The sequence below is a fragment of the Notechis scutatus genome, chromosome 2 (genome assembly GCF_049901735.1).
Source record: "Notechis scutatus isolate UNSWTSFEM ecotype Mainland chromosome 2, rNotScu1.2, whole genome shotgun sequence".
Taxonomy (NCBI): Eukaryota; Metazoa; Chordata; class Lepidosauria; order Squamata; family Elapidae; genus Notechis; species Notechis scutatus.
Window position 1 is genome coordinate 161,152,971 of NC_142010.1, and position 19,757 is coordinate 161,172,727.

Here is a 19,757-nt window from a genome sequence, read left to right on the forward strand (position 1 = left end):
TATATATTTGCAGGTTCCTTGTTGGTACACATAAGTCTTCGCAGAAGCTGACATATGATGTTACAGTATCTGTGAGCTCATCTAGGTCTGCAGAGGTATCTTCAAAAACTTCCAATCAGTGCAATCAAGGCAAGCCTGGAGCTTCAGCTTTGCCTCATCAGACCAAGTTCTGATTTAATTGTTGGTTTCATGGTTTTAAGTCTTTGTCTGTAGGCAGGTACAAGGTGAATCATGCAGTGATCAGAGTGTCCCACAGCTGCTCGTGGTAAAGACCTATAAGCATCTTTTAATGTTGTGTAGCAGTGGTCTAAAGTACAGGATTTTTGCCTCTGGTGGGACAATTTACATGCTAGAAATATTTTGGGAGCTCTTTCCTCAAATCTGCTTGATTGAAATCCCCTAAAATGATGGGAAGGGAATCTAGGTGTTTGGCTTTAGCCTCCATAATTTGATCAGCTAGAGTTTGTAATGCCTTGTTTACACAAGCTTGTGGAGGAACATACATAGCTATTAGTAGAAATGAGGAGAACTCATGTGGAGAATAAAATGGCTTGCAGTTGATATGTAGACTCTAAATTTTCATCACAAAATTTATATATTATGACATTCTTATATTCAGCGAAACCATCGAAGAACATGTCAAATTGGTCAGACGTGCTGAAAAAACTTTTAGCTGCCAAGTTATATGTAAAGCTGTCAAAATGCAAATTCCATAGAGTCACTGGATTACCTGGGCTACCGAGTGTCTAACCAGGGGATTGAAATGGACCCTGGTAAAGTGAAAGCAGTGCTAGACTGGCAACCCCCCAAAACACGTAAACAACTTCAAAGCTTTTTGGGTTTTGCAAATTTCTATATGCAATTTATTCCTTCATTTGCTGAGGTCGCCCTCCCTTTAACAGAGTTATTGAAAACTGGGCCTTCCCTGACCAAACCAAAACCCAATCAACCCCTTGCTTGGACAATGGAGTGTCAGAAATCTTTTGGAAACTTTAAATCACGTATTTGTGGCTGAGCCCATCCTCTAGCACCTGGACCCGACCAAACCTTTTATAGTCCAAGCTGATGCTAGTGATGTGGCTGTCGCGGCAATTCTTCTCCAAAAGAACTCTCAAGACCAGCTAATAATGCCTTGCGCTTATGTGTCCAAAAAGTTGACAGACACAGAGCATAGGTGGGCGGTTTGGAAAAAAGAAGCATTTTCAGTGTGATTGTCTTTACTACCTTGGAGGCATTTTCTGGAAGGAGTAAAGGAGCCTTTTGAGGTGTGGACTGATCATAAGAACCTTGAGGCTCTAAAGACACCTTGAAAGCTATCACCTAAACAAGTCCGCTGGGCTCAATACTTCAAGAGATTCAACTTTAACATGAAATATATCCCGGGGGGGGGGGGAGGAGAAAACATACTGGCGGATGCCCTGTCAAGGAAACCCCAATTTGACATTTGCCAGGAGGAGGTAGTGCAAACTATGTTATCAGAAGCCCAATCTGCAGGCCAAATAACCACCTGAGGTCACGCCAACTGCAGTCCCAGATGCATAGAAGACAAACTGACAACTGAGTTGAAAGCAGCCCTTTTGACCAATCCCTGGTTTGTTGAACATCAAACCAATTTGACAATGAACAAAAGATTAGCTTGGAAAGGGACAAAAATGTATGTACTCAATACTCTGACTATTGGCACTGAAACGAAGCCATGACTCGTGGTTGGGGGGGCACTTTGGGTTCTTAAAAACCCTGCATTTAGTCAGGAGACAATTCTGGTGGCCAAAAATGAAACCTTATGTCGAGGACTATGTGAAAAGCTGCTTAATTTGTGCCACAATGAAACACCGAACTGGAAAAACCCCTGGCTTCCTTCAACAAGTAGCTGAACCAACGAAGCCGTGGGAAGAAATCGCGATTGACTTTATCGTAGAGTTACCTGAGAGTGGAGGAAATGCCCTGATTTGGACTGTTATCGACTTATTCTCTAAGCAAGCCCACTTTACAGCCTGTAACGGACTACCTTCGGCTAAGAAACTTGCGAAACTGTTCGTGAAGCATATAGGCTCTACGGAGTACCTCGTAAAGTAATCTCAGACCGAGGTGTGCAGTTTACTGCTAAGTTCTGGAGGGAGTTTTTGAAGTCCATTGGGTCGTCCCAAGGGCTTTCCTCAGTATTCCATCCTGTGTGCAACGGGGCAGCAGAGAGGGCAAATGCCAGGGTGATTAGATGCTGTTGCCATTTGCAGAAGTTGCTTACAATAATGCAGTACACTGCAGCACAGGCTCCGTTCTAAATCAACACTGGCATGGAATTTCTCTCTATGCCGGAATTACCTACGGAACCCCCAACATCCATGTCTTTAACGGAATGGATTGACTCATTAAAGAAAGGTTGGGAGGATACAAAAAAAGCTTTGACTGAAGCTGCTGAGGAATGTAAAACACAAGCAGACAAACGTAGATCCCTCCAACCACCATTTAAAGTAGGGGACAAAGTGTTTTTGTGAACTAAATATCTCAAGTTGAAACTTCCCAGTAGGTCCATTCCCTGTATCTAAAATAATCAATTCAGTGACAGTCCAATTAAGTCTCCCTCAGCTGTTGGGGAAAATACACCCAGTATTCCATAGTAATTTATTGAAATCTGCTGTAGGGTCAACTCTACGGCCGATACCAGCAGCTCCCCCCCCCCAAACCTTTAATCGTACAGGGTGAGACACATTATGAAATAAATAAAATCCTCGATTCTAGATTACACCGAGGGAGATTACAATATTTGGTGTTATGGAAAGGTTACCCTTTGTCAGATGCCACTTGGGTAAAAAGTTGGGATGTACATGAGGATAGATTGGTTAACCAATTCCATGACGAATTCCTGGACAAACCGAAGGGTCCCCTTGGAGGGGGGAGAGGGGGTTAAGGGCATCGCATTAACCCCTGGTTGTGTTTTGTTTACTATCTCTTTCAGGAGGTGATTTTCTCAAGGGCCTGTCAGCTTTGGAAGCCATATTCCATGCTGCCACAAGCTTGAGAAAGTGGGAGGGGGTGGATTCAATTGGGTAGTTCTAAGTAGACAAAATAAAATTCTTTTGTTCGTTCAAGGTCATTGAGGATGAAATAAGAATATTACTTTTGGATGAATTGTGATTGGGCCATGTGATGTGATGACGGATTTGTAGTTTGGGAAATTGTGTGAAGCCTGAAAACTTTCAGATTCAAGGTTCCACAGATTTGCCAGTTGCTATTCTAATAAAGGTACTTTTGAGATATGGTTGTCTCGGAGTTACTGATTGAAATGCAGGTTTGCTGGAACGCTGACAATAACATTGTTACGGGGCTGAAAGACCTTGAAAGTTATAAGAGATAAGAGAAACAAAGTAAAATGCAAACAACATCTAGAAGGCCATCTTGCTTTTTTTTTTCTTACTTGTCTTTATCTGGCAGTTTAGGATTAACTGGTGAGCCTTTTGAAACTCTCTTCAAAGCAATGTGGACTAGAAATGACAGAAATTGCCTTTGAAATTAATACCTGAATTGAGGAATTAATGAGCTACGGAGAAACTTGGTGTGCCACTTTGGATCACAAATATTACTTGATGGAATATTTTACGATGTGAAAGAAGAAATTAAATAGAACCTACAAATTTGAAAAATTTAGAAGGAGCAAAACAGACTTTGAGTAATATAAATACTGTGGACTGAACAAATTTTTTTAATACTGACTTTCTGACATTTTTGAACACTTGGGTGAATTACTGAATAATTTTCAGCACACTAAAATAAAGTAAAATAATGCAACAAGGGAGTATTCCAAACGGAAATACTAGTAATGTTTCAAGATATTAAGGAAACTATGACAAAGAACCATAGGGAGATAATGGAATTGATGCGCGATACGGATTGGAGACCAGGAAATTGCCAGCAAAAGATAATGGAAAATGAACAAAAATTCAGATAATAGAGGAGAATTCAGAAGGAGTGGAAGAAAGATGGGAGGAGAGTCCAATTAATGATACAAGTAGATAAGGATACAAAAGAGATAGTAAGAATAGACCAGAGAGATTACTCTTTAACAGACGAAAATGAAGCAGAGCAAAGAGAAAGATCCACTAGCAGAGACGAAAGAGATACAGATAGGTACGGGAAGCAGAGGCAGAGGTGGAGAAGACATTTAGTGTAAACAGAAGTGACACAGAGGGATACAAGGTTCCAAGAGAGGGGCAAGGGAGACTGATAAAAAAAAAAAATCAATGAGTTGTAATATCAAAAAGGACAAGAGATGATGTATAAATATAGAATAAATTTTGATATAGGATCTGTTTTACTAAAGCCCAGGAAATAGAGCTAGAAATTAAAAACTGGGAAAAGATTATTATATTTATTTTCATATGATGGAAGTTATTATAGTTACTACCGTGTTTCTCACATAATAAGGCCGGGCCTTATTTTTTTTTGACCCCCGAAAAACCGGCTAGGCCGTCTTTTCGGGGGTGACTTAATTTCCCCCCCCTTGCATCCTCGGGTGGGCGGGCGGCGACAGCTTGGATGTTCGGGAGACCTTCCATCACTGTTGCTTTCCCTTCTCCCTTGCTGCCGTAGCGTTACAGCAACGCCGCGGCGTTTGGCGCAGCCACATGCAGCCAGTCAGGGCTCCTCCCTGCAACCGGAGCCCTGAGGAGACACTTGGTGTCAGACTGTGCTCCTTCTAAATCCCAAGAAAGAAATACTCAGACTCCATGATGTAGAGCAGAATTTATCTTTTACTGGGAAATGAATGGTAGCAAACAGAATCAATTCCGAAACTAAATTATTGGCGGGTAAAATGCATATACAAAGGGATAGAATTGCTCCCCCCCTCCAGAGATCAAATGATTCTTCCAATTAAAACTTCTGAATAGGATCATGTGGTCATCTCTAGGTGATGATGAGGCTACTGTCAGTGACCTTGACATATTTTGATAAAAGTTTGCAGTTGCGCAGAAAAAAGGACAGAGGTTAGTAAGAAATGGAAAGTTACCACAAAGAATCCCCCCTCCCTTTCTTTACCCAGCAAAGGAATGCAAAACACCTCCTGCAAAACACCTCCTGCCTTCTTCCCCTCCAAGATTCCCCCCTCCCACCGTTTCATGACAGCCGAAAGAGAAGTAAAGAGCATAGCAACAAATAAGTTATAATTAGGGGCCGAAGATATCTTGATAGGTAGGGATGATTATCTCTTGAGGCTGACACTTGGCTTCAGGCGCTCCTGTGGCTGCCTTCCCTTTGCCTTCGAAGGTAAAGTGAATTATTTTAAAAACCTCCGCTCATCCCATCAGGGCCGCGCTGGAGCCGTGAGAGCTGAGCAGAGCCGGGAAAGCGAGCCGCGGATGTTTCCTGGTTCTGCCCAGCCTGTACGGCTCTGCCGCAGCCCTGGCGGGATGAGCGGAGGTTTTTAAAATAATTCACTTTACCTTCGAAGGCAAAGGGAAAGCGCCGACAGGAGCGCCTGGCCAAGTATACCAACAACAAAAGGCAAATCCTCAAGGTGGGCTGGAGGGAGGTGGCTACGTCCCCGGGCTGCTTCAATGCAAGGTCCTGACTTGCAGCATCCTGCCGTTGCTGCCGCGTTCTTTTCGCTGCCGCCTCCCTCTCCGACTGCGAAACTCGTGTGCTTCGCCAAACGCTCCGAGCAAGGCGAGCTCTTTCATACATAGAGAGGGAAAGACGCCGGCATGCTCCGAGAGGCTGGCTCTTTTCTCTAGCCGAGGCCGTTGGAGCTGCCTCTGCCGTTTGGAGCCGCCGCCGCCGTTTGAAGCTGCCGCTTCCGCGTTTGGAGCACTGCCGCTGTTTGGAGCACCACCGCCACTCCAAACACAGCGGCAGCTCCAAACACGGAAGCGGCAGCTCCAAACGTGACGGCGGCACTCCAAACGGCGGTGGCGGCTCCAAATGGCGGCGGTGGCTCCGCTTCCGTGTTTGGAGCTGCCTCTGCTGTTTGGAGCCGCCGCCGCCGCTTGAGTGCCGCCGTCACATTTGAGCTGCCGCTTCCACGTTTGGAGCACTGCCGCTGTTTGGAGCACCACCGCCACTCCAAACACGGCGGCAGCTCCAAACACGGAAGCGGCAGCTCCAAACGTGACGGCGGCACTCCAAAAGGCGGCGGCGGCTCCAACGGTGGCAGCAGCTCCGCTTCCGTGTTTGGAGCTGCCTCTGCCGTTTGGAGCCGCCGCCACCGTTTGGAGTGCCGCCGTCACATTTGGAGCTGCCACTTCCGTGTTTGGAGCTGCCGCTGTGTTTGGAGTGGCGGTGGTGCTCCAAACAGCGGCAGTGCTCCAAACGCGGAAGCGGTGGCTCCAAACGGCAGAGGCAGCTCCAAAAGGCAGCAGCAGCTCCAACGGCACTCCAAACGGTGGTGGCAGCTCCAACGGCACTCCAAATGGCAAGTCCCCCCACCCTTCCCCCCATTTTGCATGTTTTAAACTAGGCCTAAATTTGGGGGGAGGGTCTTAATTTGATTTTATGCCTAGAAAACATGCTGGGTCTTCCTATTGGTGGAGGCCGTATTGTTGGAGAAACACAGTATGTACAAGTAAATATTAGAAGTTAAGATTATTATGTATGCTTAAAAAGTAAACAATGAGATAATGGACAGAAGGCTTGCTAAGATAGAGAAGCAAATTCTACTATTATGTGATCACCTTCAATATTATGGTTATTATTGACTTCTGGTTTGAGCTTCTTCAGTGATAGACTGAAATCCGCGATCATGCAGTTTCGATCCGTGCTCACCCCCGGAACACCCCAAGTTGGTTGGATTCGGGGCAAAAGCCACTCCGTAGAGGTGGTAAAGAGGGGGGAGACCGCCAGCAGGGTTGAGGAGAGCTGCATCTCTCCTCCTCAGCTGGCCATTACTCCCTTTCCCGAAAGCGGTTGCAGCGATGGTCAGAAATGGCCACTTCAAAGAAGAACTTGACCAGAAAAGATTGTGCAGGAGGAAGATAAGAGAAAGTTTTGATTGACCAGGTTGAACTGAAAAAGCAACAATATAAGGTACCCTGGAATTTGAACTATAAAGAATAACTGTTCCCAAAGAAGATTTTTGAAGTGGCGAAGGAGAGAGGGAAGGGGAAAGATTTGGGTTTTTTTCCCTTTCCTTCTCCATATTGACAGCTAAGAGACTTAAGCAAGAAATTGATAAAAAAATTCACTTTGACATTAATAGGCATCTAAGCTGAAAATAAAATGTCAAAGTGATAATAAAGATTTTTGGACATTTAAAAATTTTTAAAAGAAGGAGAGAAAAGGAATAAATAAAAGGGTGGGATCTGGAAAAATGGAGACCACCTGGAAGTAAAAGGAATTAACAGTGAAACTTTAATAAGATTCCTAAAAGATACATTCTAACTGAAACTTTGTAACAAGATAAATAGAACCCCAAGAAGAGAAAGTGGAAAAAAGAAGCAAGAAGAAACAGCTTTGGATTATTTTGATTATTTGGTGATTTTTGGATTTTTGGTTATTGGACTTAAATGACTAAAATCAATCGGGTGGTTGTTTAAAAGTGTTTAAAATGGCATCACTCTTGGAAGAACTGAAAATGGAACTTAAAAAACAGAAAGAAGATGCACAAGAAGGAAGAGGCTTTTTTGGCTTCCTATTTCAATTCTTAGAAATGGAGGTCTTGAACTATGAGAAACAACAAGAAATGTGTCTAGAACAAGAAGGGCGGGACAAAGAAGAAGCCATCTTAAATAACCAAGTAATTCTATGTGGGGGGGGGGGGAAAGTGGGGAAAGAGAGTGAAAAATTTAAGATTTGAAAAAACAACCAAAAAAAGAGAACAGTTTGAAAAGCAATTACAATATTAGGAAGAAACAGAAGAGTGGATTACAGAAGAGAGAATTAGAATTAGAGAGACAAGGGGTCAAAAAGGGGAGGGAGAAGAAGAGGGGGAAGAAAGAAAGGAAAAGAAGTTATAAAGGACAGAAACAGGATATAGAGAAACAGGGAAAACGTACGATTAAAGGTATAAGCCTATTTCAGTTCATTAAGTTAATAAATGTATTTATATATTTTCTTTTAATTTTTCATTTACTTAGTTTAATCCATCAAAATCTATGTACTCTTCCTTATTCAAAAGTTATGAGGATTTAATTCTTTAAGCAAAGAGGAAACTTCTGAAATTGTCTTTATGGTTACCTCTTTAGCATTGGTGAGATTCAAAATTTTTACCGGTTCTGTGGGCGTGGCTGGGGAAGGATACTGTAAAATCTCCAGTCAGAAATGGTATTTGCCATTTCTCCGAACTACTCAAAATTGCTGTTACCAGAACTGGTCAGAACCTGCTAAGTACCACCTCTGCTCTTTAGTATCCGTAAAGGCTTCCAAGGTGAATGGGATTTCCCATATGCATCTTGTATAGTTCTTAATGTTTCTCAAATATGCCAATGATCCACATTTTGGTTCATTCCAATAAAATTATGAGTGTAGTGAATTTATATATAATAAAAACCATAAAATTCTTACCAAAAAAGGTTAAAAAAATATCTCACACTCAAGCCACCAACCACCCCCCAGGGTTTTGTACCACTCCTGCATGGATCCCCATGCAACTCGACAGGCCAGGTCTTCACACCCATCCAGAAAGCCAGAAGAGTGGGCACCAAGATGTTCCATAGGGTAGAGATATATATTTATTTGGCTATGCTTTTTTATTTCCAATACAAGGTTTTACAATACTTTTTTCTTTTCTTCGTATAGTTTCATGCTCTGTTTTGTGATGCTTGGATTTGCAGGGCCAAGAAGATTCAAGCAGAGGATCTGATAATTCTAGTTATGATGAAACACTCTCCCCCACTTCACCAGGACCTCTTTCAGTGAGATCTAGTCATGGAGACCGAGAGCTTGTCAATTCCAGCATGACTCAGCCCATTTCTGACTTGCATGGTATCAATCCAGTTTTCCTGTCCAGCAATCCTAGCCGCTGGAGTGTGGAGGAAGTATATGAGTTCATTGCATCCTTACAAGGCAAGTCTGATATATTTTCTCCCATGTCATGAAGAGGAGTGCGGTAAATGGTTGTATATTGGACACCTAAATATTGGCACAAATAAGGTATTGATAGATTTGAAATAGTAACTGTATTTGACATGACATTCTCCTATATTGTGAGAAAGACTGGATTTCTTGCTTTGGTGCTGCCTCTTTCTCAGGTTCAGCATGACATTTAGCAAATTCCTAACTTCTCCCTCTCCCTCCTAAAAATGTTGGAGCTGGACAAAGAGAAGTGTTAGAGGAGGCAGTTCACAAAAGGAGCCTTCCTTCCACGCAACTGTTATTGTTGGAGATATCATTCTCTTAGATAGATCTAACAGATATACTATTTGCCTATATCTAGGAACTCTGAAAGGGGATATTATTTATCCTTCTATCCTTTATTATTTTATACATATCTCAAGGTAGTAAACATACTTAATAACTATGTTTTAATATTACAAAATGTTTTTATCTCATTAAATTCTAGTTTTTTCAGTGATAGTGACAGCAGCATTATCTATGCTTCTCATCTCTGTATGGAAATAATATGGGAACTTTGCAGGGGTGTTAAGATAATCATAATAAAGCTGAAATGGGCCTTGGAGGTCTTTTAGCCTAACCCCCTGCTCAAGGAGACTGTATACCATTTCAGACAGATGGCTATCTAGTCTTTTCTTAAAAACCTCCAGTGATGAAGCACCAATAAACTTGTGAAGGCAAGCTGTTCCATTGGTTAATTGTCCTCACTGTTAGTTTCTCCTTAATTCCAGGTTGCTTCTCTTCTTGATTAGTTCCCATAGAGTTTCTTGTCTTGCCTTCTGGTGCTTTAGAAAAGAAGTTGATTCCCTCGTTTGTGACAGCCCCTCAAATACTGGAATACTGCTATCATGTCACCCCTAGTCCTTCTTTTCTCTAGACTAGCCAAACCTAAACCCTGCAGCTGTTTGTGTTTTTGTCTTCAGTCCCTTAATCATCTTAGTTGCTCTTCTTTGCACTTTTCCAAAGTCTCAACATCTTTTTTGTAACGCACCATTCCATGTGTGATCTTACTAAGGATTTATAAAGCAATACTATTTCATGTGATTTGGATTCTTTGCCTCCATTTATACAACCCCATGATTGTATTAGCTTTTTTGGCTGCAGCCACACACTGCTGACTCATGTTTAAGTGATCGTCCATTAGGGCTCCAAGGTCCCTCTCACAGTTACTGTTTTTGAGCCAGGTTTAGATAGTGTAAGATACATGAGTCACAGCAAGTAGAAGCACCTAGTGTGGTGCTAACATCTGTAAAGTTAAATCAAGTCTGAACTGGATGGGAGAATAATAAATCCCAGGTTGATAGATTGAGAAGTAAAAAAGGAAGCAAACACATACCCTCCCAGAAGGCATCAATGGCAAACTATTTCCTCAATATTGCCACTGTTATATTGAAGAAACCAAGCTTGACTCAAGTCTTTTTAAATCATGTTTGAGCATAAAACTCTGATTCTTACAAATATCGAGTTAATCTATAAACAATATTAAATATGTATATTGTTTCTATTTCTCACAAAATTCTCTCTCATACTTGAATCTATTAGGCTGCCAGGAGATTGCAGAGGAATTTCGGTCCCAGGAGATAGATGGCCAGGCCTTGCTTCTGCTAAAAGAAGAACATCTCATGAGTGCCATGAATATCAAATTGGGTCCAGCTCTCAAAATCTGTGCCAAAATCAACATTCTTAAAGAGACCTAACATGGAATGCAGATTTTTTTTTTCCTAGCTGTAATGAATACACTAAATGGAAGAAAAGAATTCTTTTACAAGCCTGTGTCATGGTGATACTTGGGGAGGAATATTCCCTTGGAGGCCTTGAAACATCTTGTCAAAAGCATAGAATATCTTCTGTTGTGCTATGAATTCTTTCTGGGGGAAAAAGGGAAAAAACAGTTCTGTGCTGCAGCTGCTGTGAATCCTTCCTGTCAAGTTGCTGGATTCTCATATTTTTCTCCCAGTAGAATTGTTCTTTCCACATGGTTTCAATTTTCAGGGGACCAATTGGTACTGAATCTTTTCTCTTGCTAAAGGCTTCTGTTTGGAACAGTAAAGAAATGTTTTAAATGGCATCTTTTCTAATTGAAGTATTGACTGAAGGTAAGTAGTAAATTGATTTCATATAGAATACAGGAGTGAACGTTAATTGAACATTAAAGACTAGAGTTGGCCCAGGTCTAATGGGACTATCCAGAAAACATTACATCTGATAACAACATCAGAGGGTTTAAAGATTTTTAATTTCACTTGTCTCTTGTGGGATTTGGAGAAAAATTACTCAAGAGCCAAAAGAGAATCCAACTCTGTTGAAGCTCCAAGTGTTTCATCCTGCTTTTTAAAAAAAATTGTCTTCTTTGGTTTTTGTATCTTACCCTTTCCCTTATGAGACATCATATGGGACAAACTTTCTGCTATCGGGTTTGTATCTTCTGTCCAAAGTCTGTTTATTTTTGTTTATTAAGCAAATTATTCAGTAAAAGGAATGCTTCATAAACAATATTGCAATCTTCCTGTTGTCTGATTTTTCTCACCAACTTTTGCACAATCAGGTTTGCAGCTTGTTTTGAATTCTCACAAGCTTTGTTATTGGTCCCTGAATTTAAATTTTAGAAATGATTTTCTGATCTATTAGTAAAAGTAAAATGTATATCCACACAAAATCTTTAAAATATCTTTTAATGTAGATTCCTGTTCTGGAATCTACATATCTTTAAGTGAACTTTTATTCTAACAATTTAGAATAATATTTAATTTCATTGTTCTGCCAATATATTTGAAACAAACTTGTAAAGCTGTATGTTTAATTTGAATAATTATTTCAAAATGTAAATCTCTTAAGAATAGACAAGGCAGCCTAATACGAATTTAACAGAAAAACTTGGAAAATTTTATTTTCTACTAGAAATGTTGGCATCCTATAAAATGCAAAGCTCACCTTGTACTAGAAGAGTTTACAGTGCCAGCATTGAAAGGTTTTCTTTCTTGAAGTGCAGTTCTATCAGTAAGCTGTTTTTCTATATTCATGTCTAGTATGATCCAAATTATTTCAGCTTTCAACAAATGAAAGAATTATATATCTGTCAGCTTCAGCTTCTAGACTTAGCCCATATTTATCATTAGAGTTGTTCCAGCCCTATTTCCTACCATTGAACCTTGTTCTTTTCATTTGATTTATACCTGTAAAATGTGTAAATGTCTCCCAAAGGTTAGCACAAAACTACATTGAGATCAGGAGTTTGTTTTCAATTAAAATGTCTTTAAGCTGTAATTCACAAACTGTTTGGAAACATTTAAGCATACACATATTGTGAAATTTCAAGTCATTTTTAATGTTAAAAGTTGCATCTCTTTAATACAAAATATTTTCAACTTTACTATGAAAAAAATGACATAACCCATTCCTTTTCTCTTATAAAAGAGCCTGGCAAAGAGGGCTATACTATGTCTCAAATCTTATCTCAGCTACAGCACCTCTTCGTAAAAGGAGTAAGAATAGATACAGCCTATAGCCTGGAGTTTTACTTCCAAGTAGATCCACCAATTCCACTGGGAAGAGACCAAGTAAAGATGTAAATATTTCCCCTCACAGCTAATATTCCCAGCAAGTTCAAGTGAATTCAGGAGTCCTAATTGCATTTTATATGCAATTTTGAGAATTTGCATTAGGAAACAGTACAACATGCACCAAAGAAAAGGAAGCAAATCCCTGAAGCAAACAGACCTGTCATGCTCTGTCCTTTTTTTTTTAAAGCATATGTAGGAACAGATCAGATTTGACACTATTCATACTTAAAAGCAGAAATATAAGCATTAACATTCACCAGTTTTAAAAAATATTTAGTCCAAACATTAAAATAGTTTCAACAGAATCAGAAAAACATAGTCCACACAGATTTTGAGGTTTTCTACCCTGTCTTTTTTGGTTAAAACTTTTCATTGTTGGACTCTGTGTTTTATATAATTTGCAACAGCTGGCACTGTCCTATTTGTAATGAAAGATGAAAGACCAGCTTTTAAACAGAATGCATTTAAAACAGCAGTATTAGTTATTATTAAAGTCTGCTCTTTTATATCTGTTTTAAAATATTGCCATTTAAATTTAGATCATTTTAACATGTTGCTGATAGCATCTTTTCTGGCTAACATTCCCCCCTCCCCTTAACGAACTATTCTCCTTTGAACAAAATATATATTTCCATTTGGTCTACTATGTCTCCACAGATCTGAAAAAACACGGACAGGCTTCACTCAGTTATTAAAAAAATTATAACTGCATAACTGAAAATCAGAAATCAGTGTTTTTTAAGAATAAAGCCTGTAGGAAATATGCAAGTACATTTAGTCACTGTAGCTCAAATCAATTAGCATTACTTCAAACCCTTTCCTCTTCCATTGATTATTTCTTTTCTGCGTATAGTCAAACCGTCTCATGTCCCTTCCCTTTTGGAAAATGGTTCTGAGTAGTCAGTCCAAAGCTCCTTAGTACAGCTTTATGTTCATAAAACTTGCACAGAATTTATTTATATCACAAATATGAAAAATAGTGTGCAGAATAATGGGTATTTAAAGTGAAAGCAAGTGGCTTACAAGGATAATTAGATGAGGGGAAAACTGACTGGATGTCATTTGTTTAAGAACTATACACAAATAAAAGGTAAAGATCACATGGGCAGCAAGTGGTCATCTTGCTCTTCTGATTCCTCTCTAAGCTGGTCATCACCAACACCACGATATGCAGCTGGTACATTCTGTGGTCTAGAACGACACATGAAATCACAGCCATCCTGCAAACACATTAAGTAAAATAAGATCAAAAAATAGTAATATCAAACCTGCAACTGAAAAAAAAAGTTTTATTTCTCCAATTACTTTGCTCTGATTTTGTTTTTTAATATGGAGTGAACAAGAGCGCAATCCTAGCATGACAAAAATGCCGGACTATCTTACTAAATTGGGCATCAGTGATTTATAGCAGAAACTTTAGAAATTGATTAAAAAAACACTTCATGGATATATTTATCTCTCAAAACTCATTATGATTAGTCTACTTTCCCCAGTTGCCAGTTCCTGAGCAAAAAACAATGTTAAACCAAAATGTAATTAGTTTGGTTTTGGTACTTGTTAATGATTGGGTAGGGGCACCAAAACCCCCAATAAATTGGTGGTCTATTATTTCACAATACTACAAGGATCTAGGTTTAATTATTTATTCTATAAGGCATGGAACCAGATAATTCCAATGTCAAAGTAGAGCTTTGAGCATTGAGATCACTTACATTCAAAAGTATAGAGAAGAGCAACAAAGATGCTAACAAGTCTGGAGACTAACCATAGGATGAACAATTGAGAGAATTAGACATCTCTAGTCTAACAAAGAGGTTATGATAAGTCCTCTGGTACATGAGAAGCTGTCACAGAGAAGAGAGGATCTTATTCTCCAAAGGTCCTGAGGGCAGAACAAGAAGTAATGGATGAAAGCTCATTAGAGATCCAACCTAGAACTAAGAAGAAACTCCCTAACAGAACAATTAATCAGTGGAACTCCAGAAATTGTGGATGCGCCATCACTTTCTTTAAAAAAAAAAATTCTAGAAAAAAACATTTGACATACATTTAAAACAGACAAATCAATATATATACACACAATATATATATATACACACACACACATTTTACAGCATATATTGAGCAATGGTTATTTTTTTTTCTTTATCATTGACGTGATCTGCCTTATTACAGTAACTCCTTCGTTCTTTTAATGTTTTAATTTCTCTATATAGTTTATAATTAAATGCACGTCTTCTGTCATTTCCATAACTTATCCAAATAGCAAATATTACCTTTTCTTTAACCAATCATACCAAATGTTCCATATTTCATAATAGTCATTATCTTGTTTATTTTTTAACAATTTGGTTAGGCTATCCACCTCAGCATATTCATGTATTTTTTTAATTACCATATCCTCTGAAGGAATGAAAGACAGTTTCCAGTTTTGTGCGTAGGTTATTCTGGCCACAGTTATGATGTGCAAAATTAAATATTGATATTTTTTCTCCATGTTTAAATCTATCATACTTAGCAGAAAGGTTTTGGGTTCAAGATTTAAATTTTGTTTTGTTATATTTAAAATCCAATTTCTAATATTTCTCCAAAACTTCTGAGCACATGGGCAAGTCCACCACATGTGAAAATAATGTTCCTTGTGTGTAGTTACATTTCCAACAGTTGGGTGGTAGGTTGGGGAACATCTCAGCCAGTCTCGCAGGAGGTAGGTGCCAGCGATGAACCATTTTGTATAAGTTTTCTTTCTACGAGACTGACATGGTTAATCTGTAATTTGTTTGCCAGATGTGTTCCCACTTATCTAATTCAATACTATGACCCACGTTTTTAGCCCAAATTATCAGATTCTGTGACTATTTCTTCTTTTAATTTGTAATACAAAAGATATGTTTTACTAATTGTTTTCTTTTCCTCTCCTAGCCATATTTTATCTAATTATTGTGGGGTCATATTAAAGCCAAATTGTTCTCTATCTTTTTTATAATGGGTTTGATTTGTGCAAAGGGCCACCATGCTATCTCCTTTCCTTGAATTTGTATTTGGTTCCTATTTTTAAGCTCTCCAAGTATCATATACCTGACAATATTTTCATAATCCAATAGATTTGGATATGTGACTGCTTCCAATGTAGATAGCTACAGTGGAACCTTTGAGTAGTGTTTTTTTTAAATCTTTCCCCAGATATTGAACAACACATTTCTCACATGGTGCCTTTGGAAATATGAATGTTGTTTAGATTTTCCATCCCACATGAAGGCGTGCCAGCCAAGTTGGAGGTCAAAACCTTCTAACCTTCAATAACCTTCTATTTTCTAATTTAACCCAATCCTTAAGCCAGTTTACTATAGCAGCATCATAATATAATTTAAAATCTGGAAGGCCAAATCCTCCTTTTTTCTTGGCATCTTGTAATAATTTATATTTCACTCTGGGTTTTTTCCTCTGCCATATAAATTTAGATATACATTTGTTTAATTCTAAAAAAAAATTCTTTTCCAACTTGATTGGCACTGTCTGAAACAGGAACAACAGTTTTGGCAAAATATTCATTTTTACTATCAAAATACGTCCCAATAGCGACAACTGCAATTTGGCCCAATTATCTAAATCTTTAACTATTTGCGTTAACTTATCATAGTTATCTTTTTTAATCGACGAACATCTAGCAGTCAACCAGATCCCTAAGTATTTTACTTTATTTACCACCTGCACACCTAATTTATTTGCTAGTTCTTCCTTCTGCTCCTTTGTACATTTTTTGTTAACACTTTTGTTTTTTCTTTGTTAATTTTTAACCCTGCCACGTTTCCATATTCTTCTATTTCTCTTAGTAGTATAAGGCTCATTTCTAAGGGTTCTTCTAATATAAATGCCATATTATCGGCAAATGCCTGGAGTTTATATTCCTCTTTTTTAATTTTTAGTCCTCTAATCTCTTGATTTTGCCTAATTTGTACTACTCTTCTGCCAATATATACAGTAGAGGAGCTAGGGGGCAGCCTTGTCTTACTCCCTTATTTATCTTTATGGTATCTGTGTTTTCCCCATTTATTAATATTTTTGTGGTTTGCATGTTATAAATTGTGTTAATAAATCCTATAAAATTTTCACCAAATTTCATGCCTATCAGTTGTTTAATAAGGAAGCTCCAATTCAGGTTGTCAAAAGCCTTCTGGGCGTTTAAAAATATCAATGCCATTGTCTTGGTGGAGTATACTTCATAATATTCTAATATATCCATAATGGTTCTTGTATTTGGTTTTATTTGCCTATGGGGGAGGAAGCCATTCTGATCAGTGTGGATAATTCTACTTAATACTCTCTTTAATCTTTCCGCCAATATTGTAGCCATTATTTTGTAATCTACATTTTAAAGTGATATTGGTCTATAGTTTTGATTTTTTGTGGGTCTGATTGTTCTTTATAAATAAGGGTAATATATGCTTCCAACCATGATTTAGGCATGTTAGCATTCTCCAGGGCTTCATTGTACAAGCCATTGTTCATCTCTATTGCTTCTTGGAATTCCTTATAGAATTCCGAAGGAATTCCATCTGGGCCAGGGGTCTTATTTGCTTTTTGTGTTCCAATTGGCTTCCTAATTTTTTCTATAGATATTTTATTATTCAAATTTTGCTTCTCTTCATCAGTAATTTCGGGCAAGTTCTTTTCATTCAAATATTGATCAATAGATTCTTCTGGTATTTCTTCCTGTTTATACAATTTCATAAAAAACTCCTTAGCAATTTCTTTCTTTTCTTGGGTCTGCGTGCATAATTTCCCTTCCTGATCTTGGAGAGCTACAATCGTTCTCTTTTCTTGTTCTTTTTAAATTTTATGGGCTAACCACCTCCCCGGCTTATTTGCATTTTCAAAATAATTTTGTTTTGCTAATTTAATTTTTCAGGCCAAATCTTCCTGTACATTTAAATTTATTTTATGTTTTACCAGATCAATTTCTTTCTTAATGTTTGAATTGTTTGGGTCCTTTTGTCTACTTATTTCCAAATCTTTCAGTTTCTCCCTCCATATGTTTTGTTGCTGTCTTTTTTCTTTATTCTTTTTAATACTATAAACAATAGTTAGACCTCCCACATAGGCTTTGGCCGTATCCCAAAGATTCTGTAGAGAGGTATGTTCTCTTTTGTTTATTTCAAAAAATACGTTCAATTCTTTATCATTTCAATATATTCTTTATCTCTTAATATAGTATTGTTAAATGTCCATCTTCCAATTTTTCTCTTTCCTTTCCATTTAATTTGAATGGGATTATGGTCAGCCCATAGATTTGGCAAAATCTCAATCCTTTCAATATTCTCCATTAACCCGGGGTCCATCCATATCTGATCTATTCTGGACCAAGAGTGGTGGGGGTTCAAAAAAAAGGTATATTGTTTTTTATTTGGATTTAATTCTCTCCACACATCTTTCAAGTTAAGTTCTCTTACCATATTATTAAAAGACAAAGGGAGTATTCTCCTTTCCTTTCCTTTCCTTTTTTTTTTTTTTTTTTTTTGAAGTTCTATAATCTTTGTCTGGGACTGCATTATAGTCTCCTACAATGCATACATTAGCATACTAAAATTCTATTATCTTATGGTGAAGCCTATTATAAAAGTCTTTTTGGTTTGTATTCCGGGCATATATTGTGACTAATAACATCTTTTTCTGATTTACATTTATTTCTATAAAGAGCATTCTCCCTTCTTGATCTTTGTATATTTTTTTATGTTGCAACCAATCCTTTACATATACTACAATACCCCCTTTTTTTTGTTTGCAAGTGCCGAGTACATTTTACCCAAATTTATATTCTTTAAGAGGTCTGCTTGATTGTCTGGAATATGCACTTCTTGGATACAAGTTATGTCAGCGTTTTGTTTTTTAAGTTTCTCAAATATCTGTTTTCTTTTTGATGATAGAATTAAACCATTTATATTGACTGAAAATAAAGTGATTTTTCTATCAGTGTCACTGACTGTGTGAGGCATTTCTCGTTTCATTTCTTGTTCTAGGCTCTCTTTTCTTAGTCTGTTGCCTTTCCCTTCTTCTCTAAGATTTTGGGGTTCAGAGTGTGAATCAGATTCTTTTTCTCCAGAGAGTTGTTCCTCTTGGCTTCTTGTATTTAGGTCGTCTCTACTTTCTTGTTCTTCCTCGGGTCCTAGGTGTCATTCACGAAATTCCTGTGCTTTTTCAATTTATCAATTTTTTGTCCTGTCACGAAACTAAAAGCCCCTCTGGGGTGAGCCACCTAAATGGAATACCATTTCTAACAAGCTCAGTTGATAAAAATTGGTAGCCCCTTCTCTGCTCTCTGACTCTCCTAGGTATTTGTTTCAGTGTAACCATTTCATGATCTTTGTATACAAGTGGTTCATCTCTGGTCTTACTATAGAGCAGGTCTTGTGTTATCTTCCTCGCAAATCGAATATGAACCTCTCGGGGTAGTCTATGTCTCCTCGCATAGTGTGTATATACTCTGTAGACCTCATCTACATCATTTTCAATTTCCAGTTTGGGTTTCTGTAAAGCCGTCGCTATCAGATTGTCATAACTGCACATAAATCTTCCTTTTTGTCTTCCACCACATTTTGGAACCTAAGATGAAATGATGCCTTCTCTAATTCCATGTGTACCATCGAATCCCGGAGTTCGCAGTAGAGCACTTTCCAATTTTGTTCTGAATCCTCTAATTTCTTCTCCACCATCTCCGTTCTTGCCTCTGCTAAATTTAATTTCTGTTCATTTTTAATCACTTTTTCCTGCATCTTTCCAATCTTACTATTCAAATTTTGTATTTCATTTTTCACTTCTTCTATTTCAGTTCTCATCTCTGTTTTCATATCTTCATGGTTCCTCGCTATCAGTTGGTGGGTTTTTGCCATCATTTCCTACATCATAGTGAGCATTGCCTGTACTGTCTGCAGGCTTTGAGCTGAACTAGTTTTTTCTGCCAATAGCATTGCATCTATAGATCTCTGCCCCATAGGTGAAGACATTGTTGTAGTAGTTTTCTTTCCTGATTTTACATTTGTAATTGATGTTGTCACCATTTTAACTATCTGTAGCAGCTCTTTCCAATCTACCATCAACTATCCCTAGTAGAGCACTATTTTCGTCTCCTTTTCAGTTCAATAGTAATATTAATACATG

General features: G+C 38.2%; 2 protein-coding genes and 1 long non-coding RNA gene across 4 annotated transcripts in view; 1 reads left to right on the forward strand and 2 right to left on the reverse strand.

The window, feature by feature from the left end:
* PHC1 (polyhomeotic homolog 1) overlaps positions 1-12,782 on the forward strand; it is a 169,912-nt gene extending 157,130 nt beyond the window's left edge. For both annotated transcript variants that reach the window (XM_087957117.1, XM_087957118.1), the window contains 2 exons: positions 8,763-8,994; positions 10,585-12,782. In XM_087957117.1, the coding sequence (XP_087813243.1) occupies positions 8,763-8,994; positions 10,585-10,739 (387 nt within the window). In that variant the 3' untranslated portion in view covers positions 10,740-12,782. The remainder of the gene's footprint in view (positions 1-8,762; positions 8,995-10,584) is intronic.
* On the reverse strand, positions 8,924-10,657 carry LOC148132371 (uncharacterized). The gene is made up of 2 exons (XR_015747912.1): positions 10,572-10,657; positions 8,924-9,060 (listed from the first exon to the last, which is right to left on the reverse strand). It is a non-coding gene; the product is annotated as an uncharacterized LOC148132371 (long non-coding RNA).
* M6PR (mannose-6-phosphate receptor, cation dependent) overlaps positions 12,344-19,757 on the reverse strand; it is a 32,833-nt gene continuing 25,419 nt past the window's right edge. Inside the window, exon 7 of the mRNA XM_087957128.1 lies at positions 12,344-13,822. Coding sequence (XP_087813254.1) covers positions 13,700-13,822 — 123 coding nt within the window. The 3' untranslated portion in view covers positions 12,344-13,699. The remainder of the gene's footprint in view (positions 13,823-19,757) is intronic.